At 41.6% G+C, this 17,595-nt stretch overlaps 1 protein-coding gene across 2 annotated transcripts in view; it reads left to right on the plus strand.

Annotated features, from left to right (window-relative positions):
• The window catches only part of PPP1R12A (protein phosphatase 1 regulatory subunit 12A), a 211,603-nt gene that overhangs the window by 72,369 nt on the left and 121,639 nt on the right, over positions 1–17,595 (plus strand). For both annotated transcript variants that reach the window (XM_077832675.1, XM_077832676.1), the window contains exon 2: positions 2,022–2,152. In XM_077832675.1, coding sequence (XP_077688801.1) covers positions 2,022–2,152 — 131 coding nt within the window. The remainder of the gene's footprint in view (positions 1–2,021; positions 2,153–17,595) is intronic.

Here is a 17,595-nt window from a genome sequence, read left to right on the forward strand (position 1 = left end):
CTCAATTTTTGTTTTTATTTTTCAGTGAAATATAACATAGTTGCATTAACAAATTATTGCATTTAATTTCCTTTTTCTTTGAACGATAATATCTGCCATGTACAAAGAAGGGGGAAGGGATTTTTGGAGTAATATTAAATCATTACGTTTCAGTATTATGGCAAATTTGTAGAAAAGTATATCAAATTGAAAGTATATGATAAATATACACTTTATTTGCATTGTATCTGAAGAATAATACTTCTGAGGGGTTTAGGACCTCTTCAATAAAGGTGCTTCTTTCAATCTCGTAGCTTGTTGGAGTGGGAGAGAGGCATATTGTGGTATAATTTAGTAGTTAAACTCTGAGGAAAGGTCCTGTGCATCTGGCTGCTTGAGTCCTTGCTGTCCTGAATCAAAAAGGGCCTTCTCTCTGCATTCTGCTTCGCCCTTTTAAGGGCAGCAGTATGGAAGTTGGCAGGGAAACCTACTGTACACCCCCTTGTGAGAAAAAATACTCTAACAGGGAGGAGGAAAGCAGAACAGCAGGTGGTCAAGTTGAGGAACTAGAAAATGCCTGTTCTTGTGTATTTATGCAGCACCAACAAAGGTGAATATGTGATAATTCATGCAGCTGTATAACAAGCAGAATACACAGGGCTATGTCCCTAGGAAACACATGGATTATCTTTCGCAGTACACTGAAACTGCTACTCAGGCATGTGCCTTTTTAAAGGTACAAATTTGTAGATAGCCAAAGGGTATATAGTAGCTCAGGGGTGGGCAAACTACGCCCTGTGGGCCGGATTCGGGCCACTAGCCATTTTAATCTGGCCCTTGAGCTACTGCTGGGGGGCAGGTTCTGGGGCTTACCCTGTTCCGGTGCTCCAGCCTGGGAGCAAGGTTGGGGGCTGCTCTGCATGGCTCCTGGAATCAGTGGCTTGTTCCCCCTCTGGCGCCTACACGTAGGGGCAGCCAGGGGGCTCCGCTCCACATGCTACCCCTGTCCCAAGGGCTGCCCCCGCAGCTCCCATTGGGTGGGAACCACTGCCAATGGGAGCTGCAGGGGCGATGCCTGTGGATGGGGCAGCACACAGCAGAGCCAAGTGGCCGCGCCTTTGCGTAGAAGCCGGAGGGTGGACATGCCGCTGCTTCCAGGAGCCACCTGAGGTAAGCACTGTATGATGGTCCCATATGCAATATTAAATGGAGCCATATTGTAACCAGGTTCCCCAGCATAGGTATAGTTGTAAACAAAGCTTTATAGGAAAGGCCTACTTAATTTTCAGTGTTGCGGATCCCACAATATTAGGTTTCCACCACAATTTTCATTTTTAATTAGCTTGCTTTGTACAGTCCATAATTTTGCATACATTTTGAGTATATCATTAGTACTGTACTGCACTAATATTCAGTGCCTGTAAAATGTAAAAGATAAATGTGACTGGACTTGATTTCTACAGCAGTTGGTTAAGACTTTTAGTCTTCTGAATTTTATATTGTACTGGTCACTTTTTTAATGAATGTAATATAGCTGCAGCAAAATATCTGGTCTTTTAAAAAAAAAAAATTAGACAGCATAACATAGAGGGTAGCCTCATAGTAGAGTGTTTATATTGTTGCAGCAAATTTTTCTTAAACAAATAGGTCTAGTCTGGCTTTTCCAAATTCCTGCTGTTAATAAAGGTCCATTACAATATTGCTTCTCCGCGATTTTCCACACCTTGTGCACAACTCTGCCACAATTATTTGAAGATCATCCCGTGATTCAAGTAGGGCCTTATTTATAATAAAAGATAGGCCTTAGGTAGAACAGATCCATTTGAGGACTTGGTAGGTATTTGTTTTAGCTTTGTTGAGCAGTTTTTCCTGTTTTTTTAATTTTGTTTTGTTTGGTTATTTGTTTGGGAATTTTCTTTTTGATGATAAAGAACTAAAACTTAACTGTTTTTTTCTGAAGGTTTTTCCAAGAAAAAAAATTAATTTGAAGTGAAACTTTAATGTGAATTTTTTAATGTTTCTTCCTTTTTCTTTCTTTCTAGGCTTGCATAGATGATAACGTAGATATGGTGAAATTTCTGGTGGAAAATGGAGCAAACATTAATCAACCAGATAATGAAGGCTGGATACCTCTACATGCGGCTTCATCCTGTGGATATCTTGATATAGCAGAGTAAGGACTCTTTCTCCTATATTAAAAACATTTGTGTATATATATTACTGTTTTGCTGATAGTCTGTCAGGAGCAGATGGCATTCATAAACAAGTGTTTTTAACTTTAAGTTGTGGAGCTATCTGAGACATTTTGTATATTATACTTTGTAGCTGTCTATTCTTTTACGTATATGCCTATTGGACATCTTAAAGTTGCTTATTTTCCTTTTTAGGCTCCTTAACCAATCACAGTTTTCATAGGGCCCATCCACATAAGTCACAACAGTCAAGTGACAGTTTCAAAACTATTTTCCCTGTAGTACAGTTGGGACTTAATATTTTTTATTTGTATCCCATAAGCAGGTTGAAGCCATGTCTAAGGTTAGAACCAGTTCATAATAGGTCCCATACTTTGGTTGTATTAGCAATTTTGATGCTTTAATTTTTCAGTCATGTGATTGTGTAACTTCCTCTCCTGGTTCTTCTGGTGGTGTAAATTAGAAATGGCATCATAGAACAGACTTTTAGCGTCAGAGTTAAAGGTCAGTTATGGACATAGTCAGACACCCACAGAGTCCAGGAAGAGCCTTTTTCTTCAAAAAGGCTGCTGAGTGCTTCTGAAGATAACAAGGTAGACAACCTTTTGACAGGACTTTTGAGAGCTTTAGTTTAGTCCACCTGCCACAGTTACATGTTCAGGGTTCTTATACTCCATTTGCTGACTGCCTAGATAATTTTTCTCAGGCTTAGTACCATATAACATAAGACAGATGGGTTCTGGAAACAATCACCACTGGTTACATCGGTGATGGGCAACCTGTGGCCTGTGGACTGCATGCGGCCCATCAGAGTAAACTGATTGCACGATGTGAGACATTTTGTGGATGTTGACTGTCCACAGGCATGGCCCCCTGTAGCTCCCAGGGGCTGTGATTCGCCGTTCCCTGCCAATGGGAGGCAGCGGCCCACAGCGACGTCTGCAAAATGTCTCATAGCCCACAATCACCTTACCCTGATGGGGCACATGCAGCCCACCACTGGGTTATCTGATAGAGTTGCCCTCTCTTCCTCTTCGCTTCTCTCTTCAGGACCCCTCTCGTGAGCAGATGCTCAGACAAGAAGTAGACTCCCTGTTCTGTGTGGGAGCCATAGAACTGGTACCTCTTCAGCGAAGAAGAGTATTTTACCCAAGATATTTCCTTATCCCCAAAAGGGAAGGAGGCCAGAGGCCCATGCTAGATCTCAACTGAACATCTTCATCTGTGGTTCAGACGGTAGATGTTTAGCGAGGACTTCAATAATCTCCTCACTAAACAGGGGCCTCTGCTTTATAGCTCTCAATTTGAGACTTATTTCCAAATAGATATATCCACCCTGCACCCGTAGGATATTCCAGAGATTTACCGTGGGCCCAAGCCATTACCAATACAGAATGCTCCCCTTCATTTCTCAACAGCACCAAGAGTATTTACAAAGGTGTTACTTGTAGTGGCAGCTCACCTGTGTTGTCAGGGTTCTTCTACTTAGATGACTGCCCACAGAGAAATCATATTAGGAAGTACAGAGCCTTATCGTAGGGTTATTTGCCCACCTCCATGAACATGTGGTACAGGGTACTTGGACCCACCAAGAATCCCACTTGCACATAAACCTTCTGAAGCTGTTTGCAGTGCACAACAATCCTGCAAACAATTTCGCCTCTTTAGTTGGGCCCCTCAAATCTGGGTCATGTCAGACAATGTGACAGGCTTACTTTATCAACAAACAAGTAGGCGGGGAGCAAAGTCCACCCTTCTTTGCATAGAAGCGGTCAGTCTATGAAAGTGTTGCATTCACCATCATGTCGCCCCTATTGGCTGTGGACTTTCCAGGAATGCATAACATATTGGCAGAGAGCCTCTGCAGAAAGTTCTCCAAAGACCGCGAGTGGGAGCTATACAACTTGGTGCTATAGACAGCTCTTGGAAGTGGAGATTTCCATCGTGGGATCTCTTTGCGTGTCAGGAGAACAAGAAGTGGCTGACCACCTGCTCCAGAGCAGTTTAGCGCCACAACTCCAGAGCTGATGTGCATATTACCACCCATCTTTCTCTTACCTTGAGTCCTGAGGAAGATCAGACAAGCTGGAGCATTGGTTATCCTCATTGCTCCCCAGTACCCCAAGCACTTCTGATTCCCGAGTATTTTTTGGAACTCCTCACATCCAGGTATCTCTATTTCCCCACTTCCCAGACCTACTAACTTAGGACAAAAGCAAGATCAGATACCCCAGCCCAGCATCCCTCTATCAAAAAGTGTGGTTTGGATGGATGACAGACCTAGAAAAGTCATGTTCAGAGGTGATGCAATCCATCCTTAGCAAGAGTAGGAAAGATTCCATGAGAAAATGCTACACAGCAAAATGGAAAAAATTTCCATACCTGATGCCAGCATCATTAGATACCTCTGGAAATTTCTGACATCCCTACCATTGTGGGTTATCTCTAAAAATGACAGGGCTATCCATCCGCTCCTTGTGAGCCCACTTGGCAGCTGTTAGCACTTTTCACCCTCCAGTGGACTGTCTTTTCTAGTATTATAGTGAGATTTCTGAAAGGACTGATCCAAACCTTTCCTCCAGTGCTGAATCTACCCATATATGGGACCTCAGTCTCGTCCTATCAACACAGATGGATACCCCATTCTAACCTGTAGCCTCCTGTTGATTCATACATTTCTTTATGAAGGTTGCATTTCTGATTGCAGTCACCTATGCTAGGAGAGTGAGTTGGGTGTCCTTATGGCTGACCCTTTCTATATAGTCTTTCATAAGGATAAACTTTCCTTGAGATTATACCCTAAATTGACTCCTAAAATCATCTCAGAATTCCATCTGAACCAGAGCATCCAACTACTGTCTTTTGAGTGAAGTTCCAGCCATTAGAGAGGACAAAAAGCTTCACTCTCTCTTCTACCCACAAAGGACGAAATCCTTCAGAAATCCCCCAGGCTGCTTGTTTCCTTTGCTGAATGCATGGGAGATAACTTCATCTCCTTACAGTCTGTTCAAATGGATTTCATGCTGCATAGTGCTTTGTTGTGAGCTTCTCAGGATGTGAGGGCCACTCAACTAGAGCCCAGGCTACGTTAGTGGTCTTGCTTCAAGACCTCACTCTTTGAGGTCTGCAGAGCAGCTCTGTTCATACCTTTGTACTGGGAGCGTAATGTCTCACAAGTGTCTACAGCAGAAGCATCTCTCAGAAGAGTAGTCCTCCAGTCTGTGGTACAGTAAAGTTCCTTTCCTCCTCCTCCTCAATAAATACTGCTTGAGTCACCTCAAGTAGAATACACATAGGTACCATGACTTGAAAAAGAAAGGATGTTACTGTCCTTGTACAGTAACTGGAGTTCTTTGAGATGTGTGATCCCTGTCTATATTCCACTACCCATCACCCTGCCTCTCTTCTGGAGAGCCTTATTGTAGGGTTATTTGCAGTGAAAGGTGACTGGAGAGACTGTCTGCGCTGCAACATATGTCCTTGGTTCAAAGCATGAGGAGGAGAAGAGCGCAGGGACAGACCAACAGATGCTGCTGGCAAAAATCTTCCAGGCTCAGGCACATGCAGTGCATACACATCTACAGTGGAATACAGATAGGGACCACACATCCGGAAGAACTCCAGTTACTATACAAGGGGGTAAGTAACCATTCTTTTGTATCACAAAAGTTTTGGTTGCCGAAAAGAAACTTGAAGTGTTGGGAAAAGTTCATATAGTAGCATAAATTGTCATGGATTTACAAGACTTCAAAGAAAAGCCAATATATTTTTGTAAAGGTCGTGAAGACTTTTCCAAACATACATCAAGACAAGTATATGAATTCAAGCATTCATCTTCTTTCTAGCATTTCCTTTATGATGTGAAGATTGTGTTTTCGGTGTGGAGTGACTCCTACTCCTTCCTTGATTTCTTTTTGCATCAAAGGGCTGGGGGCAGTGTATTCTGATGACTGTCCTGCTCTCATTGGAAAAGAAAGACTGAGAAAGTGGAGTGTTGGATCTTTGTACTGCCCACCCTGCAGCTGCTGAAGTGCTTCTGCAGCCAAACAATCTGCTCTTGCATCCCCTGCTACTGTCGTAAGGGATCCCTAGGGGCTTCCTTTCAGACTTAGATGGGATTATAGTTTATCTATCTTGGGATAAGACCCTTTTTTAAAAAAAAACAAAACTTATTTTGTGTATAAATCTTAACTTATTGCAAAGTCAGGGTCACTGGAAAAAATGCTGTACTAAATTTTACTTTCAATTTTCTCAAATTTCTTACCTTTATAATCCAGAGCTTGAAGCAAGATAAAAAGGGGCACTTTCCCTCCAAGCATTGCTGCTCTGAGTTGTAGGGGGCATCTAATGCCAAATACATAATATATAAATTACACCCATAATAGTACATTAGACGTTAAGGTTGCCAAGTTGATTTTGCAGTCTTAACATATGGTTGGATATGTGTAATTTTCTAGGTTTTAAAAAAGCAAATTAAAGAAACAGATTCCATCAAGCGGCATCGTAGTGACATCCATATGGTCATCCAGGGGGGTTGGAACCTTCAGGTCTACTTCACAGACCACTGCAATTTGAGCTAAGGGTAATAACTGATAGAGGATGACAACCTCTACTACTGCTATGTGGAGCAGCATTAGAGGGGGATGAGAAATGTTGCCAGTGAGCTTCACATACATTTACTCATGGTAGTGGGATGGTGAGAGTTGTGAATCTTAGATTCCAATCCAGGGTCTGGCAGAGGGTGTGTTCTGGAGGTCATAGGCTCTTCTGTCCCTTCTCCTCCAATCTCTCTCTATCCCAGTCCTGTCTCTTTGCTACCCCAGCTCCTCTGTCCAGTCCCGTTCTTCTTGCCTAACTACTGTTTCCCAGTCCCAGTTTCTCTGTGTTAGTAGGGGTAATTTAGTTAAGTGGGATGCTGGAAGGCTGATATCTATAGGACAGAGTTAAAGCTTACAATGTACAATAGTGCTACTGTTAAGTTGAGAGTCTGTGGCCGGAGGAATAGATATTTTGACACTTCACGGTACAGAACTCTTCATTTCCCCTGCTTTTTGTACTGGGTATATTATGCGTATACAACAAAGCTTTAATACATATATTTGTTTTAGGCTTTTTAACTGGCAGGGAAAATTTCCCTGCCAAGCAGAAGTCTGAGCTCCCTTACTGAGTCTCCATAATACAATACATTTTCAACCGATTGTTCAAACATTCACCAGTCCTTACAGTCTCGTGTTGTAGGAAAATTTGTCCCATTTAGACCTCTGGAGTAAAGTGGGAATAGTGCATGCTTCTCAAAGGTTAAACCTGTCTGCCTGTGTGTGGCACAGGAAATGTGTGACAGATGACCAGAATGAGGAACATGTGACAGTTTAAGTATAAAATCTGCTTTCTAAAAGCGTCTTCTCATTTTGTGAATCTAAATTTTTAAACCTTGTCGCCCTTCTTTTCTGCAAATTAATCTTTAACAGATTAAAAACAGATTTTATACGTAACTATTATCTGTTGCTTAGGCTGTGATGCTCAGTAAAGCATGTGTATTCTACCTTTTGTTTATTTGGAGCCCAAGGGGATGGGGATTGTTGTGTGGGGACAGTGTCTGAAGAAAAGTCCTTGCTCAGCCTTCTTGTGTGGAAGGTGGTTTATGGAGAGAGAAGGATTCCTGTGTCCATGTTGCTCCAAAGTTCTGTTAATGTAGTCCCCTCATCGTTTAGCTAATCCTACTTTCGTCGTAGAATTCAAAATGATTACATCAAAGAACCCCAAAACAGAGACAGAGCAGGCTTCTCCTTAAAACCAAGAGGTACAGGTCACCCCACCTTACTGTAGGCTGGCTTTCTACAAACTGACTGCTCTCAGATTGCACACCTCACTACAGAGCCCCCTGCCCTGCAAGCAGGACTAGAACCCCTGCTGCTGCGCCACACCGCATGCCCCTTCCCCGCACAGCATTAAAATAATAGCTTGCCATTCCAACACAGTCCTCAGGACACCACACCTTCAATGAATGCAGTGCATCCTGCCAATGTTAATGCCAGCCTCCCACCCCATGCAGTGATTCAGGAAAATCTCATCCCTTTACACACACAAAATTAATGCAGGTTCTCTCTATTCTATACCCTCATTGGGGTGACTACCTCCATCCTATTGGCCCAGTTAATGTCTACCTTCCCTTTTAGAGGATGGCAGTGGTGGCTACTGCTGCTTAGTAACTCCCAGGTGTTGCAGTTGAGAGCATAGAGGGACCTGGGAGGGAAAGAGGAAAGCTGCTCAGGAGCTGTTTTTGAATAGGGGGAAGGGAGGGGGAGAAACTCTGTTGGGCAACAAGAGGGAAGGAGGGAACAAAAATAACTCAGCCACTCCCTTCTCCCCATCTATGACTGGGCCAGCAACTTCCTACCTGAAAACTATTTTTGGTTCCTTCTGGTTTATTTCTTTCTTCACTTACATCTCTTTTGGGCTTTGGAGCAACAGAGAGGAGCATAAGGCCCCAGAGCTGCAGGAGGAGCATCTTCTCTTGCCTGCTTGCAATCCCGTCACAGAAAACACCACATGAGAATGCACTGAAGTATAAATTAGGTATTCATAGATTCCAAGGCCAGAATGGACCATTGTGACGATCTAGTCTGACCTCCTGTATAACAAAGGCCATTGAAATTCCCCAAAATAATTCATAGCTCATGTTTTAGAAAAACATCCAGTCTTGATTTAAAAATTCAGTAATGGGGGCTCCACCATGATCCTTGGTAAAATGTCACCCCATAACCTTCTCTTGGTTAAGCTAAATAGATTGAGCTTCTTGAGTCTGTCACTCTGAGTCAGGTTTTCTAATCCTTGAATAATTTATGTGGCTCTTCTCTGAATCTTCTCGAGTTTATCAACATCCTTCTTGAATTTTAGGCACCAGAACTAGGCACAGTATTCTAACAGCTGTCTCAGATGGGGTAAATACAGGGATAAAATAACTTCTCCACTCCTACTTGAGATACCTCTGTAGTATGCATCCCAGGATCACAATAGAACTTTGGCCAGTGTCACACTAGAGCTTATGTTCAGCTGATTATCCATTATGACCCCCAAACCTTTTTCAGAGCTAACTGCTTCACAGGTTAGCGTCCCTTATCCTATAAATATGGGCTACAATCTTTGTTCCTCAATGATGTATACATTTACATTTAGCCATATTAAAACACAGATTGATTTGCAGCCAGTTTACCAAGTGATCCAGATTGCTCTGTATCAATGACTTGTCCTCTTCATTATTTAACACTCCCCCCATTTTTGTCTCATTTGCGAACTTTATCAGTAGTGGTTTTATGTTCTTTTCCTGGTCGTTGAAAAAATGTTAAATAGTGTAGGGCCAAGAACTGATACCTGCAGGACCAACTGGAAGCACACCCGCTCAGTCATAATACCCCATTTACAGTTACATTTTGAGACCTATCCTTAAGAAAGGGATAGATAATAAGGCAGAAAATATCCTATTGCCTCTATATAAATCCATGGTACGCCCACATCTTGAATACTGTGCGCAGATGTGGTCGCCCAATCTCCAAAAAGATATAGTGGTCTTGGAAAAGGTTCAGAAAAGGGCAACAAAAATGATTAGGGGTATGGAACTGCTTCTGTATGATGAGAGATTAATAAGACTAGGACTTTTCAGCTTGGAAAAGAAACGATTAAGGGGCGATATGATTGAGGTCTATAAAATCATGACTGGTGTGAAGACAGTAAATGACAGTGTTGTTTACTCCTTCTCATAACACAAGAACTAGGGGTCACCAAATGAAATTAATAGGCAGCAGATTTAAAACAAAAGGAAGTATTTCTTTACACAGAACACAGTCAACCTGTGGAATCCCTTGCCAGACAACGTTGTGAAGGCCAAGACTACAACAGGGTTCAGAAAAGAACTAGATAAACTCATGGAGGACAGGCCCATCAATGGCTTTTAGATGGGATGGGAATGGGTGACAGGGGGTGGGTCACTTGATGATTGCCTGTTTTGTTCATTCCCTCTGGGGCACCTGGCATTGGCCACTGTCGGAAGACCAGATATCGGGTTAGATGGACCTTTGGTCTGACCCAGTATGGCTGTTCCTACGTTCTTGCAGCTTTTGAAGCCCTTACATGTTTAGATAGGCTCAGATGACAGGGCATTTAATTACATAGCTATATGTTTTAAGATTGCTGCTTGCAAGTGGATGTATGGCTGCACCATGAATTAGGCTCAAAGGTTCATAGTATTTGTGTTTTAAATGAAAATTCTTCAAATTTGCCAAAGCAAATACTACTCATTATGGCTAATGAACACAAATCTTTGTTCAAATGTTTAGCTGCTTGAGTGCTGGTAGGTGTTTCTGATATTTAATTACTAGTACAGTACAGACCCGTTTACGTGCAAATCCGCTCAACGTGCAGTAGTGCCATACCTCCCACTGCTACCTATTTAACACGCGAAACTTGTTAATACGCGGTACAGGAACTTGCTATGTAGTGCTACAGATTTGTTCACTAACTCACTGACATAGAAATCGACAGGAAGTGTGGAGTGGAAAGGTGTTGTACATCTTTACCGATGTTGGTAAAGACTTATCACGCACGCTTAGTCATTGTCATGCTAGAGAGAGATAATATATAGTAGTTATATAGTAATATATATACTACATTAGAAAATTTTAACCGTAGGCCTAATATAATGGGGCTAAACTGTAGAAGAAAACTGTAAACTGTAGAAGAAAAGCTAGCTGCAATAGATTGAGTAAATAGCGGAGAAACCCAAGCCAAAGTTTCAAAGATATTGGGATTGCCGAATCTATTCTCCGAGGATGGCTAAAATACTAATCTAAACTGAATTGCTTTGTACAAAATATCGAATCTGCCGTGAGGCTTAAGCGAAAACGTGTGCGCTATTCAGCAAAACCCACAATAGACAAAGCCATGCGCACATAGTTTGTTCAGGAAAGGCTGAAAGGAATGCCGCTAAGTGGGCCAATTCTTCAAGCCCAAGTGACAAAATTTGGAAATTTAACAGGGGATGAATCATTCCAAGACAGCAAGGGGTTTATAAGTCGTTTTAAAAATCATCATAGCATAACGCAGGTATCGATTTCTGGAGAAAGCTGATCAGCCGATGAATTGGCTGCAAACGTGTTTCATCTGTGGGGAATGACAGACTTCATAAGAAAGAAGGAAAAAAATGCGAGCCAGAAAGAGCAGAAAATAACGGCCTTTTTTTCCTAAGCGAATCATACACTTTTGTCAGCATGGGCCTCTTAACCTGCGGTCCGTTAACAAGCTGTCGTGACGCCTTGACTCCCAACATCCGCACGTAAACGGATCTGTACTGTAAGTACTGTACAGCTCTAATTCGGTCTTCAAACAAGCATCTGTCAGACTCTAAGGCCATGTCTGCACTACAAACTTTGATGCAAGTTACATCAGCATAAAGCCACTGTAATTAGTAAATCTGTTGTGCGCTTTGCATACTTGGCATCTTGCACTGGCACTCAGCATACTCACTAGGAGTGCTTGTGTTGATGCACAGTGTGGTGTGCTGTGGGTAGATATCCTAGTATGCAACCTGCCACCACCCACCACACTGTCTTTTGGGAAGTTTTGGCAATGCATAGTGGTTCAGAAACTAGTTGTTCAGGGTGACTGGGAGCAATGGGTCAACTTCCCAGCATGCAGCTGTCTCCATCTCATAATGTCATCAATATACTATAATTTTCACACCATTTTTAAAAAATCCCATGAACCCATGTGGCCCTTCTCCCTGTCCATCATGAGACCGAAGCCTGGAACTGCACAACCCTGCACTGTTGTCCTAAGTATTGCAAGTACGGGAAGTACAATCCTCTGGTATTTGCAGAGCCATAAGAAGAACTGAATCAGCAGGGAACATGATTTCTTGGAGGACAGATTTTCTGTGGGACATAGTGAGAACCAGTTCAAGGTTGTTGGTGGCATTCATGGAGCACTGCTTCTGGGCCCAAGAAATGAGAACTGACTAGTGGAATTGCATCATAATGCAGGCTTGGGATGATGAGCAGTTGCAGAAATGTTGGATGCCTAAGGGCACATTGCTAGGTCTGTGTGCTGAGCTCATTCCAGTGCAGGCACAACAAAATGAGAGCTGCATCGACAGTGGAGAAGTGAGTGGCATTCACACTGTTGAAACTTGCAATGTTGGATTGCCGCTGGTTAGTGGAAAACCCACCGGGGGTGGGGTGGGGGTGGGGGTGGGGGGCTGTTGTCATGCAGATGTGCAGAGCCATTAATAGTCTTCTGCTATGCAGGACTGTGGCTGTTGGCAATGTGTAGGTCCTAGTGGATGAATTTGCAGCAATGCAGTTCCCAAGCTGTGTTGGGGAGAGAGATGGCATGCAAATCCTATTTTGGCACCAGACCACCTTATCACAGAATATGTCAACAGAAAGGGCTACTTTTCTATGGTCATGCAAGCACTGATGGATCACCAGAGATGCTTTACCAACATCAGTGTTGACTGATCAGGGAAGGTGCATGGCGCTCATCTTTAAGAACACCAGACTTTCTAGAAAGGTACTGGCAGATTACCGCTGGCGATGTTGCAATGCCAGTAGTGATCCTGCGGGACACGGTAAGTAGGTGCTTTCAGAATTTAGGCATTCTGCTACATATGTTGTAAACTAATAAAGATGAATTCTTTTCCAAATAATAGAATTTTATTCAGTAACCAAACCAGTGCAATGAAAAATCTGTGCAATTTAATAGCCAATACATAAAAACTTAATGGAACAGAACTTAAAGGGAAAGAACATTCATGAGTATTTTACCTACATATACACTGCTGTGAAAACCATAGTTGTTGTATGAGATGATGTGGTTGTCCTGAATATCCCCTGGTTTGGAATGGTAGGAGTAGGAATATAGGCCCTGATAACTTGTGGACTGTTGAGGGGGTAAGGAGGTGCTCTAATGGAGTTCTCCATGCCACTTTAAAATGAGGCAGGCCCATGATTGTTCAACTTTTCGGTCCACAAGAGTCTGCAGAATCTGTTTGCTCCTGGAGAAGCCCCATTATGTCCTGGGATGTTGCCCTCTCCTTTTCCTGCTGGGACTTGTAGGCTTTTCTGCAGTGTTCACCCTTCAGTCCCTGTGCTCACATTCTAATGAAGCACTGGCTTTTAAGATCTAACTGAATGTGTCATCCCCAAGCCCCTTCTTTCTCCTCCTCTTTCTGATCTGGAGATCTGTCGGTGGGGAGGGCGGAACCCCTCAAGGCTGCAATAGCTGCAGATAAAACGCAGAAGTACCATTATCCATATAGTCACAATGGAAAAAGTGAAAGTTAACATTCAGAAGTCCCTTCCCTTACTTTCCTAAAGTTTTAAACTAGTCATGCTTATTGACACTTCTGCTTCGGGCTGCATGAGCATGGCGCCACTCAGAGCGCTAGCCATGTTGTGTAGGGCCTGCCAGGGATGAGGGAAATGAGGAGAGAATTGCTTGGTGTCAGGGAAGTATGAGTATGGGACAATGGCACTGAATACTGGCACCATTTTGCACAGGTGGTGGTGATTTTAGCTGATATCTCAGTCCTGAGGGTAACAAAGGCACAGAAATCACAGCTGCTTCTGGTGTCCTGAAGCTGCCCAGGCCTCTCTGCTGTTAGCCTGTGTACTGCAATGTTGTCTGCTGAAGTTTTTGCTGACTGGTGTGGGAAAGTGTCCTACTGCAGAGGAAGAAATAAGGCTGCCATCCCTAGAAGCCTTCGGGAGAGGATTGCAGAGTATCTCCATGAAAGTTTCATACAGATCTGTCAGGAGATTTCAAGGGACATCCATGTGTATGTAAACAGCTCTACATTGCCCCCCTTGCCTAACTGTACTGGGGACAAATTAAATAGTAGACACATGCACAACTAGGGTGACACAAGGAGGCTTATGTAAATCTAACTTTGTAGTGTAGACCAAATTGGCTGTCCTTAGATAATTTTAATACTATCACTTATGTTGTTGTAACACTAGAATGTCCTAGGTGGTGCTTTGTCTCCTCCTATGCATTTGGAATCTAAAAACAACACAAGCTTACAATAGGGATGAACATGAAGGGTAAAGAGAAGGGATGCAACATTCAAGCATTCTAACTGAGTTGGCACATGAGGGGTTTTTTAATAAAAAGTCCCTCCATAAATATACGAACTATCCTTGTATTCCCTACTCACTATTACAATTTTTTCTGTAAAATATCATCTCGTCTTTCTCCCCAATGTTACCTTAAGTAAAAAAATTAAAATAAAAATTTGTTTTAAAAAATTCGAACGTATTTCCTGATTGCCAAGCCGTACCTCATTAATCACTGGGGATGGGGAAGCACTAAACCATTCAAATGTGTGACTCTGCAAAATCTTGATGGGGAGGCCAGGTTAGAAGCCCTTGTGGCCACCTGCTTTAACAAAAGTCTGTTGGGGCTTTCAGCCAACCTCCCTCAGTGTGAAATGGTTCTCATTTGTGGGTTTCGTGTTATGAAATTTTAGACTTTTACACAGCTGTCTTTTTTGGGGGTGGGATGGGGATAGTGTGTATGATTTTTATTCCCCCTAAATTTTCCTAAGCCCATTGTAGCTTGGTTCCCTTGGATTGCTAGTTCACTGTTCCTTTGCTTGAAAGTGTGTGAGCAAGGTTAGATTAAAAATGATCTTTTAAAAAACAAAAGCAAGTATTTTATTTACATGTTGCTAGTTCTTCCCCTTGATATTCTTGAATTCTTAAAGTGGATGTCATGTACTTGTTTGTTGTTAGAACTGCAGATTTGAATATGTCTTAAAGTGCACATCTATACAGAGAGACTAGCCTAGAGTCTCTTTAACCTTCTTACTCTTTACACCTCTTTTGTGTTCAAGAACACAAGCTTGAACACAAAATTGACAGGCATATATTCCATTCTTCTTTGCGTCTAGCACCACCTTCTGATATATTGATAATGGAGTAGCTGATCTGGGACTCAATTAATAAAAAATTAAAGGAGGGTATTTAATATTAATGCCAGTCATCATGGGTTTATGGAAAGTAGATCCTGTCAAACTAATTTATTTGATTAAAGATAACATTGTTGATGTGATATACATAGATTTCTGTAAGGTGTTTTACTTCATAATGCTTGACATTTTGATTAAAGAACTAGAATGATATAAAATTAATGTGGCAATGTTAAATGGATTACAACCTGTCTGATAGGTGTCAATGTAAATATGAACAGGGAATCATCATTGAGCGGGATGTGTTTCTAGTAGGGTCCTGAAGGGATCGGTTCTTGAATTAAAGCTATTTGACATTTTTATCGATGACCTGTAAGAGAACCTAAAATCACCACTGATAAAGTTTGCAGGTGACACTAACGGGGAATGGTTGATAATGAAGAGGACAAGGCACTGATTTAGAGCGTTTGCCTGGTAAGCTGTGCACAAGCCAACAGTGTGTTTTAATATGGCTCAATGTAAATGTATACGTCTCTAGGCTGTACTTATAGGATCCTGGGAAGCAATGAATCTGTAAAAGATTTGGAGGTCCTGGTTGGTAATCAACTGAACATGAGCTTCCAGTGCTACACTGAGGCCAAAAGTGCTAATGTGAACCTTGGATGCAGAAACAGTAGAATCTTGTGTAGGAGTAGAGAGGTTTTATCCCTTTGTTTACCCCTTCTGCAACCACTGCTGGAATACTGTGGCTAGTTGTGGTGTCCACAATTCAAAAATGATGATGATAAATTGGATGTGGTTCAGAGAAGAGCCATGAGGATGATTAAAGGATTAGAAAACCTATATTACAATGACAGATTGAAGGAGCTCTGGTTATTTAGTTTAACAAGGAGAAGGTTAAGGTATGATCAGTCTGTATATACTGAGAATATATTTGATAATGGTCTCTTCAATCTCGCAGGCGAAGATATAACTTGATTCAGTTGCTGAAAGTTCAAGCTAGACAAATTCAGTCTGGAATTAAAAATGTATGCCTTAACAGTAGGAAAAGTTTAATCACTGAAACAATTTACCCAGGGTAATGATGGATAGTCCAACACGTGCTGGTTTTAAATCAAGATTGGATATTTTTCTAAAAGATACACTCTAGGATCTATTTTGGGGAAATTCTAAGGCCTATGTTACACAGGTCAGATGAGATCACGATGGTCCCTTCTGGGCTGGAATCTGTGAATTATTTCCCCCATTTCTACATGCTTTCCAATTCTTTAAACTGGGGAGATTTTTCCCATCCTTTTCACTCATATTCACACTGAATTAAAAATGAGACATTAGAAATTTTAACCTCCATATGTTTTGGAAAGTTGCAGACCTGTGAAAATAGGAAGCTGTATTGCAGAGGGGAAAAGGGACGTATAGCAGAAATGGGTTCACAGACATGGATGACAATGTATTAGAGGTATGGAAAGAGAATAAAAAAACATGAGGGCCCTCTGTTCTGCACTACTCCACTACCAAATTATTCTCCTACCTCACTGATGTGTCAATATTTGGTATGTTTGGATGGCATGCGTCAAATAAGGGGATGCTGAAAGGTTGGCATCCCTCTGGTTGCAGTTAAGTTTGAGGTGTGCATTCTGTGTCGTGTAGTATTCATGGTGGTGGTAAGGTATGTGGGTGCGGTGGGGTTAAGGAAGGGAGAGTATGGTTATGTCACTTAACTTTTTATTTCTTTAGTTTTGTCCAGGTACATTTTGTGGTAACTTTAACAAAGCTTTTTGTGCATAACTATATGTAGCCTTTATTTTAAAGGTGCATAATGGATAAAACTTTAAATTTACCTTCTACTAAAACAACAGTAACAAATCCAGCAAAACCAATTATGCAGATATCTACAAATTTTTGTCTGGTGCATGTGATAATTTTAAACTGCTGAATACTTTTTAAAAGATCTAGTTTAGAAATCTAGGGACTTTTTTTTTTTTTTTTTTTTTTTGCAACTAGCAAATTCTTCTTTCTTTATGGATCTTAAATTGCAGTCTAGCGAAGAGGAGGAGAAATAGCATGAGATGGCATTTAATAGTAGCAATTTTAAAATGTTTATAGTATGTGTTTTTCTGTGCTTTATATATAGTACTAAGACTGATGTTAAATAAACTTCATGAAATGGCAGTAACTTCTCTTGAGCTGCAAAAATTAGTGTTTGATAAAAATAGACTTTCTCATGGTCTGATCTGGTACCATGCATATTTGTCAGTGTGTAGTTGATTTGAATTTGAATTCTTGCAAACAAGCAGTTTAAGACTAGAACATTAATTTTAATAATGCTTCAGCATTCTCCTATACCCACCAAAGTAGAAGATATGTATGCCGCCCTGAAAGCCATTTCCAAAAATTACATAAACACAATAAAACCATTCATTAGGTTAACATTCCGTTTAACAGTTACATTTGAAAGGGTTT

The sequence above is a fragment of the Eretmochelys imbricata genome, chromosome 1 (genome assembly GCF_965152235.1).
Source record: "Eretmochelys imbricata isolate rEreImb1 chromosome 1, rEreImb1.hap1, whole genome shotgun sequence".
Classification (NCBI taxonomy): domain Eukaryota; kingdom Metazoa; phylum Chordata; order Testudines; family Cheloniidae; genus Eretmochelys; species Eretmochelys imbricata.